The sequence below is a fragment of the Rutidosis leptorrhynchoides genome, chromosome 3, assembly GCF_046630445.1.
Source record: "Rutidosis leptorrhynchoides isolate AG116_Rl617_1_P2 chromosome 3, CSIRO_AGI_Rlap_v1, whole genome shotgun sequence".
Lineage (NCBI taxonomy): Eukaryota > Viridiplantae > Streptophyta > Magnoliopsida > Asterales > Asteraceae > Rutidosis > Rutidosis leptorrhynchoides.
Genome location: NC_092335.1, coordinates 15,477,349 through 15,494,617, shown reverse-complemented (window position 1 = coordinate 15,494,617; position 17,269 = coordinate 15,477,349). Strand labels below are relative to the sequence as shown.

At 35.4% G+C, this 17,269-nt stretch overlaps 1 protein-coding gene across 1 annotated transcript; it reads right to left on the bottom strand.

Annotated features, from left to right (window-relative positions):
• Positions 1-4,959: 4,959 nt before the first annotated feature.
• LOC139895771 (uncharacterized) lies at positions 4,960-9,086 on the bottom strand. The gene is made up of 4 exons (XM_071878307.1): positions 8,668-9,086; positions 8,273-8,535; positions 5,642-5,798; positions 4,960-5,198 (listed from the first exon to the last, which is right to left on the bottom strand). Exons 1-3 carry the CDS (start codon positions 8,975-8,977, stop codon positions 5,718-5,720), a joined length of 654 nt encoding a protein of 217 aa, XP_071734408.1. The 5' UTR covers positions 8,978-9,086; the 3' UTR covers positions 4,960-5,198; positions 5,642-5,717.
• Between the last annotated feature and the right edge of the window lie 8,183 nt (positions 9,087-17,269).

Below are 17,269 nucleotides of genomic sequence, written 5' to 3'. Positions count from 1 at the left end.
GGTCATGAACCGAAATCTGCCAGACGTAATCGGCACAACCCGCCCGTCGGCGGTATATCTGGACCAATGTCCATATTTGTTTAAAAATGGACGATCCTCTTTTACTCCAGGGATCATGGGTCCATGCCAACGATACTGTGGCTCCGGAAAACTAAAGCTGGGTGGAGCTGGAACCTCCTCTGGGTTTACCGGGAGTTGAGATTCCCCTGCTAACACAATTTCTTCTTTAATAGGTATTTGAACGCCCTTTTCAGTTGTGGATAGAATAGATTCAGTGTCCGATTCCGAGTCGTACAAAATGATAGGATTAGAAGAAGTCATCTATCACATAATTGAAACAACAATTACGTTAGCATATAAATATATTACATATAATGTTTTTGACCAAATGATAAGCAAAAATCAGTAAAAACAAATATGGTCATAGTCCAGACTCACTAATGCATCCTAACAATTACCAGTTAAATACACTAATGTAATTTCTGGTTCCCTATGACCTCAAGCTCGGATACCAACTGTAACGACCCGTCAAAATCGCTATTGACGCGGCACGTTAATCATTGATTCCACAGTGAGGTTTTGACCTCTATATGATACGTTTTGATAAAATATTGCATTCATTAAAATAAGTGACTTTCTAAACATAGAAAGTTATAAACATGTGGGCGAGTGCTTAGGTATAAGCAAAACCCCGAAATACATAAGTCTTTAATTTACAGGTTGACATCACAGTCCAATTATTTATTACACAACGCAGTTTTATTTTGAATGCAATAAACTTTGTACAAAGCATGAGAGACTCCATGCAGGCAACAAGCACATCACAGCGGAAGCATTCTAAGAACCTGAGAATAAAACATGCTAAAAAGTCAACACGAATGTTGGTGAGTTATAGGTTTAATTGCTCGAGTCATAAACATATATAAAGATAGACCACAAGGTTTCATCAAAAGTTTATCAATAGATTCTACGTAACAGAGCACCCTGGTAACTAAACTTAACGCTATAGTGATAATTACCCCATTCGTTTTAATACACGCAAACCAACGTGTCTTAAACTCAAATAACATACGTCCGTTAAAAGGTTAGCGCTCTAGCTCGGACGGGGATGTCAAGCCCTATGGATCCATATACAATTATTCGCGCCCACCAGTCCATATCCTATGTACTGGCAGCTACTAGTTACCAAAGCTAAGGGATTTTCGGTTTAACTCAGTGTAGAATTTTGTATGTACTTGTGTCTTATTGCGTTTAAAATAAATTGCATGTATTCTCAGCCCAAAAATATTTAAAGTATTTAAAAAGGGATCTATAACTCACAGTTCAATATTGCGATTCAATATTGTAGGCAAATTGCGTAGACGTAGTGATGGTAGACGACTGTATGGTTGGTCTTGGATTCAAGAACAATACCCCGAACAATACCCAATATTTCCTTATTTTAAAACGGTTTGAAACCCGAATTAAAAATACCCTCGAATATACTTTATTATTATTAAACTTAAAATTAAAATTATAATTATAATTATAATTATAAAATTTACGTACATAAATTTTTATGAAATATTTCGTCGAGCAAAACTGACCTTTTATAGTACTTTTCGATTTACTGTAGCTCATGCGATCGCATGAGTTTTCAGTGTTTTTGCCATGCGATCGCATGGCCGCCTTTTCTGTTTCTGTTTGCTAGTTCGTCGACATCAAATAGTGTTTACTGTAGCAAATAGTGGTACTGTAGCAAATAGTGTTTACTGTAGCAAATAGTGTTTTACTGTAGCAAATAGTGTTTACTGTAGCAAATCACTGTAGCAAACTCGTTTTCACTGTAGCACTGTAGCAAAATACGGTTTCACTGTAGCAAATAGTGTTTTTACTGTAGCAAATTGTGTTTTACTGTAGCAAAGTAATTTTTACTGTAGGAAAGTCGTTTTTACTTGTACATATATATATACATACATATAATTGTTCATGAATCGTCGAGAGTAGTCAAAGGTAATTGTATATATGTAACAGTTCTAAAATTTTGAGACTCAATCTAACAGACTTTGTTTAACGTGTTAAAATAATAAATCGTATAGAGAATTGGTTTAAATAAGTCAAAAATTTTCGGGTCATCACAGTACCTCCCCGTTAAAGAAAATTTCGTCCCGAAATTTTGAGTAGTACCTGTTTCATGAGCGATATCAGTGAACAAATGTGGATACTTTTGCTTCATTTGATCTTCACGTTCCCAAGTAAACTCGGGTCCTCGTCTTGCGTTCCAACGAACCCTAACTATCGGTATTTTGCTTTGTTTTAATTGTTTGACCTCACGGTCCATGATTTCAACAGGTTCTTCGATAAAATGGAGTTTATCATTGATTCGTATTTCATCAAGAGGAATTACGACATCCTCTTCAGCTAAACATTTCTTCAAATTTGACACGTGAAATGTGTTGTGAACACTACTAAGTTCTTGCGGTAGCTTTAATCGATAAGCAACTGTTCCAATTCTTTCGGTGATTTCAAAGGGTCCTACGTACCTAGGACTTAGCTTTCCTCGTTTACCGAATCGTACAACGCCTTTCCAGGGTGACACTTTCAACATGACTTTGTCGCCCACTTGAAATTCTAGCGGTTTTCTTCTTACATCAGCATAACTCTTTTGGCGACTCATGGCCGTTTTCAATCGCTGTTGTATTTGAATGATCTTTTCGTTTTCACTGTAGCACTGTAGCAAAATATGGTTTCACTGTAGTAAATAGTGTTTTACTGTAGCAAATTGTGTTTTACTGTAGCAAAGTAATTTTTACTGTAGGAAAGTCGTTTTTACTTGTACATATATATATACATACATATAATTGTTCATGAATCGTCGAGAGTAGTCAAAGGTAATTGTATATATGTAACAGTTCTAAAATTTTGAGACTCAATCTAACAGACTTTGTTTAACGTGTTAAAATAATAAATCGTATAGAGAATTGGTTTAAATAAGTCAAAAATTTTCGGGTCATCACATCCCACCTTAATAATCTAATTAGGAAACACTCTAGATTACCTAAAAAAGTGGTACAAGTTGGTTGTGCCACTCTGGTTCCTAATCATATAAGATGTGGTGCTGTTTGTTTTATTATTATTATCTGAACCTAATTATGGTAGTTGGATTAGTGTGTCTCCTAGTCTCACTGGAATATCTTTACATCATTGAGTCATCCATTAACTGTCTTGTAAAGTATTTAAAACAACTTTCTGTTGAATTCCAGATAGACCTTACTTTGTAAAGTTTCTATCTTTTACCTAATAGGACCATTATTCCCTTTACAAAGGCCTCTAAGATATGTGTTTCTAGCTCAACTTTTTCGACCATCTTTTGTGTTTGTGCACGTAAGCGTGGGTCCTTGTTAGGATACAATTAGCAGGTAAGCACATCTAAAGGTTTTGAGGATGATATAGGTGTGCTTTTGGCGGTGTGTCGTAAGCGATTATTAGCTTAGTTTTTTAAGATTATCCATCCAGCTACATATATCTTTGTCATATTCTAAAGTGATGAACAAATATATAGATGTATAATATATATCATGTATGATTATTCCAATGGCACAAGTTGGTATAGTGAGTATTATATTGGAAAGTGACCTGTGTGTTATCATGAATAATGAATATTGTTTAAACCTAGCTGTGTTATCATGGTCCCTCTCTAAATTATCAAAGTATATAAGATATTTTACACAATCAATGGTTGCTAATGGACCTTACATGTAACAAATCTTTTTATGAAGTATTGTCAAGATCATAATTGTCGGGACATATATGGATTGAATGAGTTAATCTGATATCCCATATCAGTTGAAAAAGCATCCTATATCAGTTAGCATTGGATAAAGCGGATGAAATAAGGGTATTATGTAATCGTTGCCGACTCTTTTTGCTGGTCACCCCAAAATAAGCTAAAACTCGGATGAATTTTCAAAATTATGTTAATAAAAGTCGATTATTGAACAGAATTTGGAAATTAGAAAAAGGTTTGGAAACCAAATACCGTTCTATAAAAATCAAAACATACCAAAAAGTGATTTCCAAATGACAATTTGAGTACTGTAGTTACCGGTGGTAGAAGCAAGAATCTTTTCACCGCGGCTGAATTTTTTTTATAAAAGTGTAACAATTTTTTGGGGCAAAATATGGAGGTGTTTGGGCAATATATGGAGGTTTTGGGGCAAAATATCGAGACTTTTGGGGGAAAAAAATCCATTTCGGGCGAAATCGAAAAATTCAAAATTTTGACACTAAAAATTGCAAATCCACTGGGACGACTACCACCCCTTGCCCCTATATTATTTTCGCCCCTGGTTGTTACGATTTTCTGCATTTTTAGTAATCCTTGGTTGATGAGTAGTATATTATTTGCCCACATACGTCCTTCGTACTGTATTTAAAATTTAAACTTTTGAAAATTCTTGTTCTTATATCCAGCTATTGTTCCACTTTGTTTAGAATCTTGTTCTGAGTTGCTGTACTTATATATTGCGTATAATTGTATATATTTAATATGGATGTTATTAGTATTAGTAGTATTTTATATTATATATTATTAGATATTTTTTGGGTAAACAAAAAATATAATAATATACTATATATATTCCTGCCTCTCCAGGCCGGTTGCGGCAGTTTATGCTCGGTATTAAGGTATTTTCTAGGTGGACTTGCATCCATGTTGAGTTATATAAACAATTCCATTACTTTACAATAATACCAAATTTATCAGTTTGACAGTTTCTATGAACACAAACAACTTGATATCTTCACAACACAGGATGTTTGTACCATCTTACTTATCATTTGTTATTTAGGCACGATTTATGCCAAATTATTGAGGCGATTTCACATTGGTAATATCGTTAAATATTCACGAATTCGGCCTTTTTAGCGTCATATAAACTACCCATGTATTATGCAAAGGGCACTTGCTTGACAAAAATGTGTGCGAATATTTCATTCACCAGTAAACATAAAACGAATCTATACATATTTTTTCCGTAATCGTGGAAGATAGATCTTAAACCCGATACTTAAACCTCCACTTCTATTAAATTAAAAACAAAAAACAAAAAACCCCGCATAGTTTACTTATGTACCCAAACTTGATCTCGTATATAAATGACGTATCTCGGTTATCTCTTCATGTTTGGCCATCAAGTAACGGTTCTCCTTCGGATAACCTGCACAAACATCAGAAAACAAAGTTTACATTCAAGTTTTGACATATGTACCTACCACTTCAAATACAAAAAGTAAAATAATAAAAAAATAAGATCCTAGATAGCCTATTAAACTAAAGCCAACTGAAATCTTGGACAAAAGTGATGATACCCATGTTGTCATAAGACCAAGTTGCCAAATTATAAGTGATGGAGCACATGGTGATGACTGAATTTGGTTCAATAACAAGACAGATTGTAAGGGGGGAAAAGTAAAACATTTTTAATGTACCAAGCAATCTGTTTTCTTGGAGAATGTGTTGGCATGGGCCTTGCTAAAACATTTTATATATAAAAAAAATGGCCCACAAATGTACAATGGGAAAAATTCAAACCACATATGGCATTCTTTGATGACTTGTACAGTACAAATTAATATATGCACTTGTAAAGATTCTGTTTACCTGAAACTTGAATGTGGGAAAATGGCCTGGCCATTGAAAAGATTGAAGTTGAAATGGGAAAGTTATGCTTGCACTTCTAGTTTTGCAGTTTCTCTTTGATTCTTTCATCTTGAAGAATCTTTGAGTACCTTGGAAACCCTTTCTTGAATGTGGACACCTGAAAAATGAAAAAAACAACCCAACTTGTTATTTTTTTACTCAATTATCTACTTATCTTGGTTAAATAAAGCCAACCCTTTTTCCCAAAATAAAAAAGTTCAAATCTTTCATGATCATTATGAAGTTATACCAAAAGGGTACGGTCGAATCTCTAACTTGTAGTCCATTGCAATAAAAGTTGTACAATGTGAAAGAATGAATTTTGCCAAGAATAAAGTCGCCTTGGTTTCTTTTAAAATTATGCTATGCTATGGGAATGTTATGATCCTTAATACCCTTCGGTGTAGCTATATGCACTATAGTTATATGTAGTCGGCACATTTTATTCCAAAAGTATTTTGTTCCCAAATTTGTTTCTAGACAAAATTACACGGGGGGTCCCTGTGGTTTGTTCAAAACATCAACCGGAGTCCAAATTTTTTTTTTGAACTTGGGGGGTCACTGTGGTTTGAATTAGTTTCATGGGGAGTCCATTTACTAACGTCTGTCAATATTTTCCGTTAAACATTGTCATGTGCAATGCACATGAGGGTAACATAGTCATGCTAAAAAAAATTCACATTAATTGCATCGCTGGCCCACCTCCATCTCATTTCTTACAGATCCTTATTTTTCCTTTCCCCCACTCTGAAACCCTAATCTTTGTCCTTACCCTTCAAAAATTACACTCTCGTTTAAAAAAGGTTGTCAAAAAAGTCCATCGGATCTCGCCGTATCCTTTCACCTACCGTCGTGCACAGGCAGCGACTACCTTGGTAGTCTGTGGATCTTGTGGGGTTCGATGTTTAGTGCGATAGTGATGAAGGATCTCTTCAAAGTTGGCCTGTTACCTGAGTTCAACCGAGGATGGTAGTTCGCCGAATTTGCTTTCTTTTGAATGTACTCATCAGATAATTAGGTTATGTTTCAACCTATACCCACAAAATAGCCTTTGTCCTTGTTTTCCGGCTTCCGTCTTTCTCTGACCAGATTTTCAGCGAGTCTCTAGCGCCAGGGACCTCCTTTCCTCACAACACTCGAATTCATATTTTGTAGTGATCTCCCGACAGAAAGGGGTGTGTGTGTGTGTGTCTGGTGTACTTCAAACCAAAATAGGAATTTCCAGTTGATTTATTAAAATGGGTGATCATTTTGTGTTATTAATTGATCAGTTGCTTACTAAACTATAAATTGATTAATTGATCTGCTGTGAAAAAAGTTTTAATTATGAATCTTGTTTCACTTTATGCAAATTATCTGTGAAGTGGAAATATAAATTGATTTAAAGGATAGTCCATTTTGTATTCCTTACTAAACTATTTATAGAAAATAGTGTGCTGAGTGGCAATGGAATTGGTAATCGAAAATAGTGTGGTGAGTGGTATGAAAATATGGTTTTGGTTTGAAATTAATTGACAAAAACGATGGAGGTGAAGATGAAATTGTTGTTTGATTTTAGTTAGAGTTTGTAATTTATGTTTAGTTATATATTCTATATTATATATTATATATGAAATAAATCTTGAAAGAAAGTTGCAGGTAAAGAAATAAAGAGAGAAAGAGGAAGGTAAACAACTGAATGACTATTTTACCCTCATGTGCATTGCACATGACAGTGTTTAACGGGAAATATTGACAGATGTTAGCAAATGGACTCCCATGAAACTAATTCAAACCTCAGTGACCCCCCAAGTTCAAAAATTTCTTTTGGACTCCGGTTGATGTTTTGAACAAACCACAGGGACCCCCGTGTAATTTTGTCTTGTTTCTATTGTTCGATGTAGACAGTGAACTACAATACAAACGTATGAATATATGCGTTCAGACAATTATGTTTCGAGGCAATCGACTTAGTTCTATTGTCGACTTCTAGAAAATCCAAATAAGCATAGATATTTTCTTGAAGCAAAAGGAAGAAAAAAACGCGTATGAAGTTATTTCTTGAAGAGTCAAAATCAATTTATAACCCTACAATAACAATTTGGACATTCTCCCGCAGTTGGCACGTTATGGTCCGTCCAAGGAGGGTCACTGCATCAATGAGTTGTAGGGTTGTACCTTAACAACGTATATAACTCTTAACTCCTATGAAATTAGCTTTCAATATACTTGACTACTTTTTTTTTATAATTATATTTTAATCAAAATCAAATTTGATAAGATAATATTTTAATACTAAATTAAACTAACCCATAATTCGTCTCCACTCCTTGGTTTAGTCAACAATGGCAAAACAACTTTTCGTGATGGGCCCCACTTTTATACGTGATTTACAAGTGGACTATCATAACGTATATCTCTAATGCGTAATGTACAACTTATATGCACAATTAGGGAAACTAGATTCGAGGTGGGTTTTCGATAAGTTTGATGGGTACCAATCTTTATTCGGTTTATAAACATAAAAAATCATATTTTTAAAACATATTTTGCTAAGTAGTTCTTAACTACTCCGTATGAAAAACACTTGATCAATTAAGAAATTGAACTTACAGCTTCAATGTCGATTCTGTAAACAAGAAGCTTACGTCGTTCTCTACAACTAGTCCGGTATGCCACCACAATGTGCCCGACGGCTAACGACAAAGAACAAACAAACAACGCCACCTCAGCCACCTTGAAACCACCACTAATACCACCAAACACATACGCCGCTTTCACAGATACAAATAACAACGAAACCACCGAACAAATCGTCGTTATTGTCAAATACGGTCCCCTTGATAACCCGGGCCCGTCACATAATCCGTACACACCTGCCGGAATTAAAAAATTCCAATAAATTTTATAATCATCAAACTAAATAGTCTAATTAAATGTCGTATAATAGCAACTTAACTATGTTCATTGAAAAGATAAAAACTTTTTGCAACGTAGCTGCTACTTACATAAAATGATGGCTGATCGGATAATTGAAATTAATGGAATATCAATCAACGAGTACCGAAAATCATAATTGATTAAATGAGAAGATAGAGTTTGGAAGAACGAAAACGTCGGTGATGGATCAGGGAAGGGAGAATCAGCCGGAGATGATAGAGAAGCTGATAACAGAGCTGTCGGAAGTAAAGCGTCGGCGACGGCGAGTAATATCGGAGCAGAAAAAAATAAAAAAGATATAATCATAGTTACTAGAAACAAGACTGTTTTAAATCCTCTTAAAACTTTCTTACTTCTTTCATCTTTTAGAAACCCCATGATGATTGTTTGAATTAAAATTGTTATTTTTTGTAATTTAATGAAATGATGAGGATTTTGAGTTTTTTTGATTATATATGGAAGATTGGAATGAAAGAAAGTGGGAGGAAATACAAGGGGATATGAATGAGGAAATGAGGGTCAAATATAGGAAGCAATTTGGGAGTTGAATTGTTTAATTGTGTGGGGTCCATGTATGGAATGTGTATGAATGATAAAATTAACGGCAATTACCTAATAAAACTTCTTATGTATTTTGCATTGAAAAGAAAAAAAAGAAAAAATTGAAATGAAAGACACGTTAACAGGTTATCTAGAAAGTTTGATTTTTTTGTTGTTATGTTGTGTTATGATAAATATTTAAATTTTAATTTTAATGGTTATGGTTAAATTTTAACAACTATGGTTATGGTTCTTATCTTTTTTTTTTTTTTTTTTTTTTTTTTTTTTGTGAGGTTGATTATGACATGTCTTGAATAATAAGGAGGTATGATATGATTTGTTTCCAAGTATTTGATCATGAATTGATGTAACGTGTACGGTTTTCTAGTACGCATTAATTAATACATGACTAATTTAGAAATCAAAAATTGATAAATTCTTTCTATATACGGAGTATTATCTTATTATTAATATTAATTATTAATGAAAAATACTTTTGTACTCGTTCAATTTTATTTTTCCACGTAGTAAAATTTGTTAGATTTAAATTAAGTACGATGAAAATTCATTTATACGTATACTTAACTTGAGTTTCAATGAGAATTTTATATTTAATGAATAAGTGTAAATGTAAGTTAAGGACTGAATGATTATTATTAAGTAACTAGTGAAATGACACGTGAAATCACATGTGTGTTTAAACGAAACTATTTAATGACATGTTTAGGTATTAAGTGAATGTAAATGTTAAAGTCATTTATTTTAATGACCCGTTTGACTAAGAAAACGTGTCATTGTTTTTATAAATATATAGAGATATATATTTTCGCATACATATGTAACGTAATTAATTTTGTAAAAAGAATCCATATTTGTATATTAATAATATAATAATTATAATTATTGTATTAAAAGTAATTAATAATAAAAAAGTTCGATCAAAGTTGAGTATTTATATTTTTAATAATAATAATTAGTAATAATAATTGTCTTTTAAATTTTTTTAGAAAATTAAAATTACAATTTTGGAGAGATTGCTATTTCCTTTTATAAAATATTTCGTATTATTTTTTTTAATTAAATTAATATATAATTATGACATCATTATTATGAAAATTAAAAGATAATTAATTTAATAATGATATTATCATTTTAGAGCTTTATATGATTATATAGATTTATGTAAGTATATAAATTTTTATGATACACATGGTAAGATTAACAATAAAAGTGAAAGGGGTGAATATTTAAGACTTAAATAATGATACGTTTCATGATTGTCTAGAAAGTTTATTTTTCTTCGTTGTTGTGCTTGTGTTATGGTTAACATTCATGTATGATGCTAATTATTATTATTATTTGTTGTTATAACCATTTAAAAAAAGTCTTTTCTAAAACGTGGTTTTCTTTTGTATATTTATTTTTTTTTCTCTTTCCGAAATAAGATTTTGCTATACAATTTTTATTTTTATTAAATAATAATAATAATATAATATAATATAATACATAATATAATAATAATTATTATTAATAATTATTAACAATAATAATAATAAAATTGTTTCCTAAGTATTTTGGTCATTAATTAATGTATGTGTACTATTTTGTTACTTTGTTAGGGTGGAATGTTATTCTACAACAACAAACAATAACAACAATACAATTCAATCTCACAAAAGTGAAGTATAGGAAGATATGATGTAGACAATATTTCTCCTATCATAAAATAAAGTTATTTTATTTTTTAAAAATGTATTTAAATTTGCATTTTAAAAATAGATTATGCGTTTTAAGGGGGTGTTTGGACCCAATTGAGCTTTCATCTCAGCTTCGCCACGACCACGTTATGAAAATTTGGATCAAAACATCGATAAAAAATGATATTTCTAGTATCAATTTTTGATAAATTTGTTATGCATCACTCGCGTATATGATTAATTTGTTAATGCATAAGTTTGATAAATTAACAAAATTGACACTGAAGTTATCATTACCATTTAGAAATTAAAATCATCCAAGCCTTTACAATATGTATGTTTTTTTGAATAAGCGAGAAAACTCTCATATGAACGAGCACATTGTCTCCCCCATAGAAGGTAAAACCTCGGGTAATCAAGCCCCCCGAACGCGAGACCTTGTACGGGGTGACTTGTGCATTATGCGCACCCTCTAGTCACACTCATTTTTTGAACAATTTGACATAGCCGGAATTTGAACTCGGGTGGTGTACTTTATTGAACAACTCAACCACTCAATTAATTCTGCGTGGTTTAGAATATGTATGTGTTGGAAGCTTCGACGAGCCCAACACACCCACTATAGAGGATCTAGACTATACTAGACTCACTACACTGTAACATCCCGCCTTTTTCCGTCAACTTTTCCGTTTAACTATTTTAAACTCCGTTATATGTTTATAACATCTCCCGTTAATACGCGTTTCGATTTATCTTGTTTAGGTAATTTAACGCACCCGATTGGAAGTAGAGGGACTTGTTTTGCCAAAACACTAAAGTGGTGACTAGCCACTTGACTAGTCAACACTTCCACCTCATTTCTTCATTTTCATTTTCCTTTTCATCTAACACTTTCATATTTTTCTCAAATTCTTCATAAAGCAATTCATCATCCATATTCAAACGATCAAGCTTCGGGCCAAACAAATTACATATTCGAGCTCCTCGTGATCTCCTCTTCGATTCCATACCAATCTCATTTTATTTGGGTAACTTTCTAAAATCACTAATTTGATGTGTTCTTGAGATTTTTGAGTTAAAAGGTTGTTAATTAGTGTCTATGGCTCAAGTCTAGTATAATTATGTGATTTGTATGCTTGTTCTTGCTATTTTGGTGTAACTAGTTCATATTGAAAGAATGCTTGCTTAATCTTGAGTTTTAGGTGTTCATATGTTGTTGAATGATGAAAGTTCATGTTTTAATTGTGTTCCTAACATCACTAGCTTCAAATTGGTATGTAGGTTGACATGGATTAGTTTCATATGCAAGATTGTTGAATTTGTGATTTTGGGTTAGGGTTTGATAGAAGTAAATTGAATTTTTGATGCATTAAATGCTTGTTAATGTTACTTGTAAGTGTTAGGTTGTGTTGTATGCTTAATTACCTTCGAAACGGCATATCGTTCATGTAATTTGGTTGCCAAATCATTAAATTGCAATTTTGACTTGTATGCATTGATTATGGAACATTAATTGCGGTTTTTGGTTGTTTTAAGTGCAATTTTGATTGATGATATGTGTTTAGTTGCATTCCTCGTCAAAATACCTTTCCAACGATGTATGATAGGCGTTATAAGTGTTTGCGGGTCAAGTTTTGTGTTAAAATTGATTTTGGCTCGTGCATAGTTTTGCAAAACAGAAAAATGTCTGTACAGGTGGTGGCGCGGCGCGCCCCTTACCCGCGCGGCGCGCAGATTATGCTGGACAGATTCTGACCTCTTGGTCCCAATTCACGCGAAATATTTGACTAGTTACCGACCTCCGATTCACATGAAACTTGTTTTAATATACTTGTATATGAATAATTAGCATAGAAAATTTGTCCGGGACCCGACCCGAACATGTTGACTTTTTCGTTGACTTTGACCCGACCAAGTTTGACTTTTTGTCAAACTTAACCAATTAATTATGCAATCTTCCTAACATGCTTTTATACTTGTATCTTGCATGAAACTTGACAATTTGCTTCACATGCTACATAATCGAGTCGTGTCGAGCCATAGGACTAATTGAACAACTTTGACCCTTCGTGACTATCGTTATTGATACAACTTATTTGTTTAGGTCGAGACTAGCGTTGTCCTTTGCGCACATTACTTGTTGAAGTACTTTTTGTTCGTGCATACAAGGTGAGATCATAGTCCCACTTTTTACTCTTTTGAACTTACTTTTGGGATGAGAAAACATAAACGATCCTTTTGAACTAAGTGAACACAAGAACGTGAAAACAAACATTCTACATACGAGTTTAGAACAAAAATCCTCAATCTGATTATCATTAGTTACATCAGATGGTGTAAGCGAGAACTTATGTTATATGGCCATATGGGTTGACAACCCTCATCTTTGACGGTTCGCTACCGTCTACGGATGAAATATATTTTCGGGAAACAGTGTTGTTCTAGCACTAATTTATGGGGTATTCAACGGACGGAATGTTAAGCTTTGATAATTGGGTGCTCGTGAATATTAACTTTTAGAATGTATTACTACTTTATAAATATTGCAACTCTTGTGGTTCAGCTTGCTTTTACTCATTTACTTATTTAAACCTATGATTTCACCAACGTTTTCGTTGACAGATTCTCTATGTTTTTCTCAGGTCCTTGAACTTAGGTGATACATGCTTCCGCACATACTTTTTGATACTTGCATTGGATGTCGAGTATACTTGCATACGTGGAGCGTCTTTTTGGCTATTTTTAAACTATGTCGCACGTGTTTCATATGAACAATAACTTTTGTTATGTACTTGTCTTGGGAATTACTTTTGTAAACATTGAAACATCCTTTATGAAATGTATGCGACATATTTTCGGTCAAACTTTGTTATAAATACTTATAACCATGTAATGGGACCATACGTAGACGACGCCGTCACTTGACGATTTGTCGGGGTCGCTACAAGTGGTATCAGAGCTTTGGTTGTAGGGATTTAGAGTTCATTGGTGTCAACCCCGAGTCATAGGGTACATTGGTGAGTCTAGACTACAACCGGCATATAGACTTGACATAGGAATTACCTGACAATTTGTGCATTTATACTCGAACTCTCTTACTCATATCTACTCTTATTCTATCTAAATCTTGCGTTGTATAATTTAATTGACACGCCACCTTGACTATATGATGTAATGTCGAATGCACATATGAATTAGGGTAATATAATTCCCGGAAATTATATTACGGTGACTCATATGAACATACCGACATTATGCCATAAAGAATTTAAGGCGAGTCAAGGATAATTTTCTCTTTATCTTTATTCCATATCGCGGTTAGTATTATTTAGAATACTAACCAACGGTATTCTTTTGTTTTGAAGGAACAATGGCTCCTCGTCGTGTACGCCGCAATGAAACTCCCGAACAAGCTCTCGAACGGATGATAGCTACCGCCGTAGATGCGGCCATGGCCGGTCACTCTTCCAACAACAATAACAATAACAACAACCACAACAACAACAACAACAATGGGGCCGGTAACTCAAACGAGGGATGCTCCTACAAAGCTTTCATGGGGTGCAAACCTCACACTTATGATGGAACCGGGGGACCGGTTGTGCTTACTCGTTGGTTTGAACAAATCGAGGCTGTCTTTAGCATAAGCGGTTGCCGGGACCAAGACAAGGTCAAATACTCCACCCATACGTTCTCCGGTGTTGCTCTCACTCGGTGGAACACCTATGCTCAATCGGTGGGTACCGATGAAGCTCATGCCCTCTCTTGGGCCGATTTGAAGGAAAAGATGATTGTCGAATACTTTCCGCGCGAAGAAACCCGAAAGCTCGAGGAAGAACTAAGAGCTTTGAAAGCGGTCGGAAACGATCTTAAGGCTTATAATCAACGCTTCGCCGAACTATCCTTGATGTGTCCTAATCTTGTTAACCCCGAATCTCAAAGGATTGAGCTCTACATGCTCGGTCTTCCAAAAAGCATCAAACAAGGGGTGATGTCATCCAAACCCGCTACTCATCAAGCCGCTATGAACATGGCCCGTCAATTAATCAAAACGGTTGACGAAATCGTAGTGCCGGCTCCTAAGGCCGAGGACAAGTCGGGTGGCAACAAAAGGAAATGGGAAGCCACTCCATCAACCAACTACAACAACAACACCTTCACCAAAAAGCCTTTCAACAACGACGGCAAGAAGGGTTATGTCGGAAACTTACCTTTTTGCAACAAATGCCACAAGCATCTTCACGGCGAATGTAACAAGCTAGTTTGTCACCGTTGCCAAGGTGTTGGTCATAGGGCCAACAATTGCACAAGTGCCGCCCCCGTTGCTCGAAAGGGGCCCAATCCTCCAAAAACGGTCACTTGTTACGAATGTGGCCAAACGGGCCATTATAAGAACGAATGCCCGAAAAAGAAAACCAACCCCAACAACCAAGGCCGAGCCTTTAACATCAACACCGAGGAAGCCCGAGATGACAATGAACTAGTCACGGGTACGTTTCTTCTCAACAACTCTTATGTTACTTGCTTATTCGATTCGGGTGCCGATAAATGTTTTGTGTCTAAGACTTTGGCTCCTACCCTTTGCACTCCACCACACCCTTTAGATACTACTTATTCCATCGAAGTGGCCGACGAAAAACTCTTAAGTGCCGACACATATTACCGGGGGTGTACTTTGAACATTTTGGGTAAGGAATTTGAAATTGACTTGATACCCATGGAATTAGGGAGTTTTGATGTAATAATCGGTATGAATTGGATGGTCAAAAATAAATCTCACATTCTTTGCGATCTTCACGCAATCCGAATTCCTATCGAGAATGGTGAACCATTGATTGTCTATGGCGACAAAAATTGCACCGGACTCAATCTCGTTTCGTGCCTTAAAGTTCGAAAGCTACTTCGCAAGGGTTGTTTCGCGATTCTTGCTCACGTTAAGAAAGTCGAGGCCGACGAAAAGCGCATCGATGATGTGCCAATCGTTAATGACTTTTCCGATGTATTTCCCGACAAATTACCGGGCCTTCCACCTCATCGACCGGTTGAATTTCAAATCGATCTTATTCCCGGAGCCGCACCCGTAGCGCGTGCACCATATAGACTCGCTCCACCCGAATTGCAAGAATTGCAAAGTCAACTCCAAGAACTACTTGACCGTGGTTTTATCCAACCTAGCCATTCACCATGGGGCGCTCCGATTTTGTTCGTCAAGAAGAAAGACGGATCCCTACGAATGTGCATTGATTATCGTGAACTAAACAAATTGACGGTTAAGAACCGATATCCTCTTCCTCGCATTGATGACCTTTTTGATCAACTACAAGGTTCTCGTGTATACTCAAAAATCGATCTCCGTTCGGGTTATCATCAACTAAGGGTTAAGGGGGAAGATGTCTCAAAAACCGCTTTCCGGACTCGTTATGGTAGTTATGAATTCCTTGTCATGCCTTTCGGTCTCACTAACGCACCGGCGGTGTTCATGGATCTCATGAACCGCGTGTGCAAACCTTACCTCGACAAATTCGTTATCGTGTTCATCGATGATATTTTGATCTATTCTAAAAACGAAGAGGAACACAAAGAACATCTCCGACTCGTGCTCGAGCTCTTGAGAAAAGAGCAACTATATGCCAAGTTCTCCAAGTGTGAATTTTGGTTAAAGGAAGTTCAATTTCTTGGTCATGTTGTAAGTGATCAAGGCATTAAAGTCGATCCCGCAAAAATCGAAGCCATTAGTAAATGGGAGACTCCTACTACTCCTACTCAAATTCGTCAATTCTTGGGTCTCGCCGGATACTATCGTAAATTCATCAAGGATTTCTCCCTAATCGCTCGTCCTTTAACCGCGTTAACTCACAAGGAACGAAAATTCGTTTGGACCTCCGAACAAGAAACCGCTTTTCAAATCTTGAAAACTAAGCTAACCACCGCTCCTATCTTGTCACTTCCCGAAGGCAATGATGATTTTGTTGTATATTGTGATGCCTCGAAAAACGGTTATGGATGCGTATTAATGCAACGAAAGAAAGTCATTGCTTATGCCTCTCGACAACTCAAAGTCCACGAACGAAACTACACGACACATGATCTTGAACTCGGTGCCGTCATCTTTGCACTTAAGTTATGGAGACATCATCTTCTTGGTACCAAGAGTACTATCTTTACCGATCACAAAAGTCTCCAACATATCTTCGATCAAAAGCAACTAAACATGAGACAACGAAGGTGGATTGAGACCTTGAACGATTATAATTGCGAGCTTCGTTACCACCCCGGAAAGGCAAATGTAGTGGCCGATGCCTTAAGTCGAAAGGAAAGAGCGGTGCCTCTTCGTGTCCGAGCTTTGAATATCACCATCCACTCCAACCTTAATAGCCAAATTCGGGTAGCCCAAGATGAAGCTCTTAAGGACAACAACATCGCACGTGAACTT

Bases quoted from the DNA above. Each gene is read 5' to 3' on its own strand.
- LOC139895771 (XM_071878307.1), bottom strand. From the start codon at position 8,977: ATGGGGTTTCTAAAAGATGAAAGAAGTAAGAAAGTTTTAAGAGGATTT. The intron at 8,536-8,667 runs GTAAGTAGCAGC...TAATTCCGGCAG, and splicing joins CCGATCAGCCATCATTTTAT to GTGTGTACGGATTATGTGAC. The intron at 5,799-8,272 runs GTAAGTTCAATT...TTCATTTTTCAG, and splicing joins ACAGAATCGACATTGAAGCT to GTGTCCACATTCAAGAAAGG.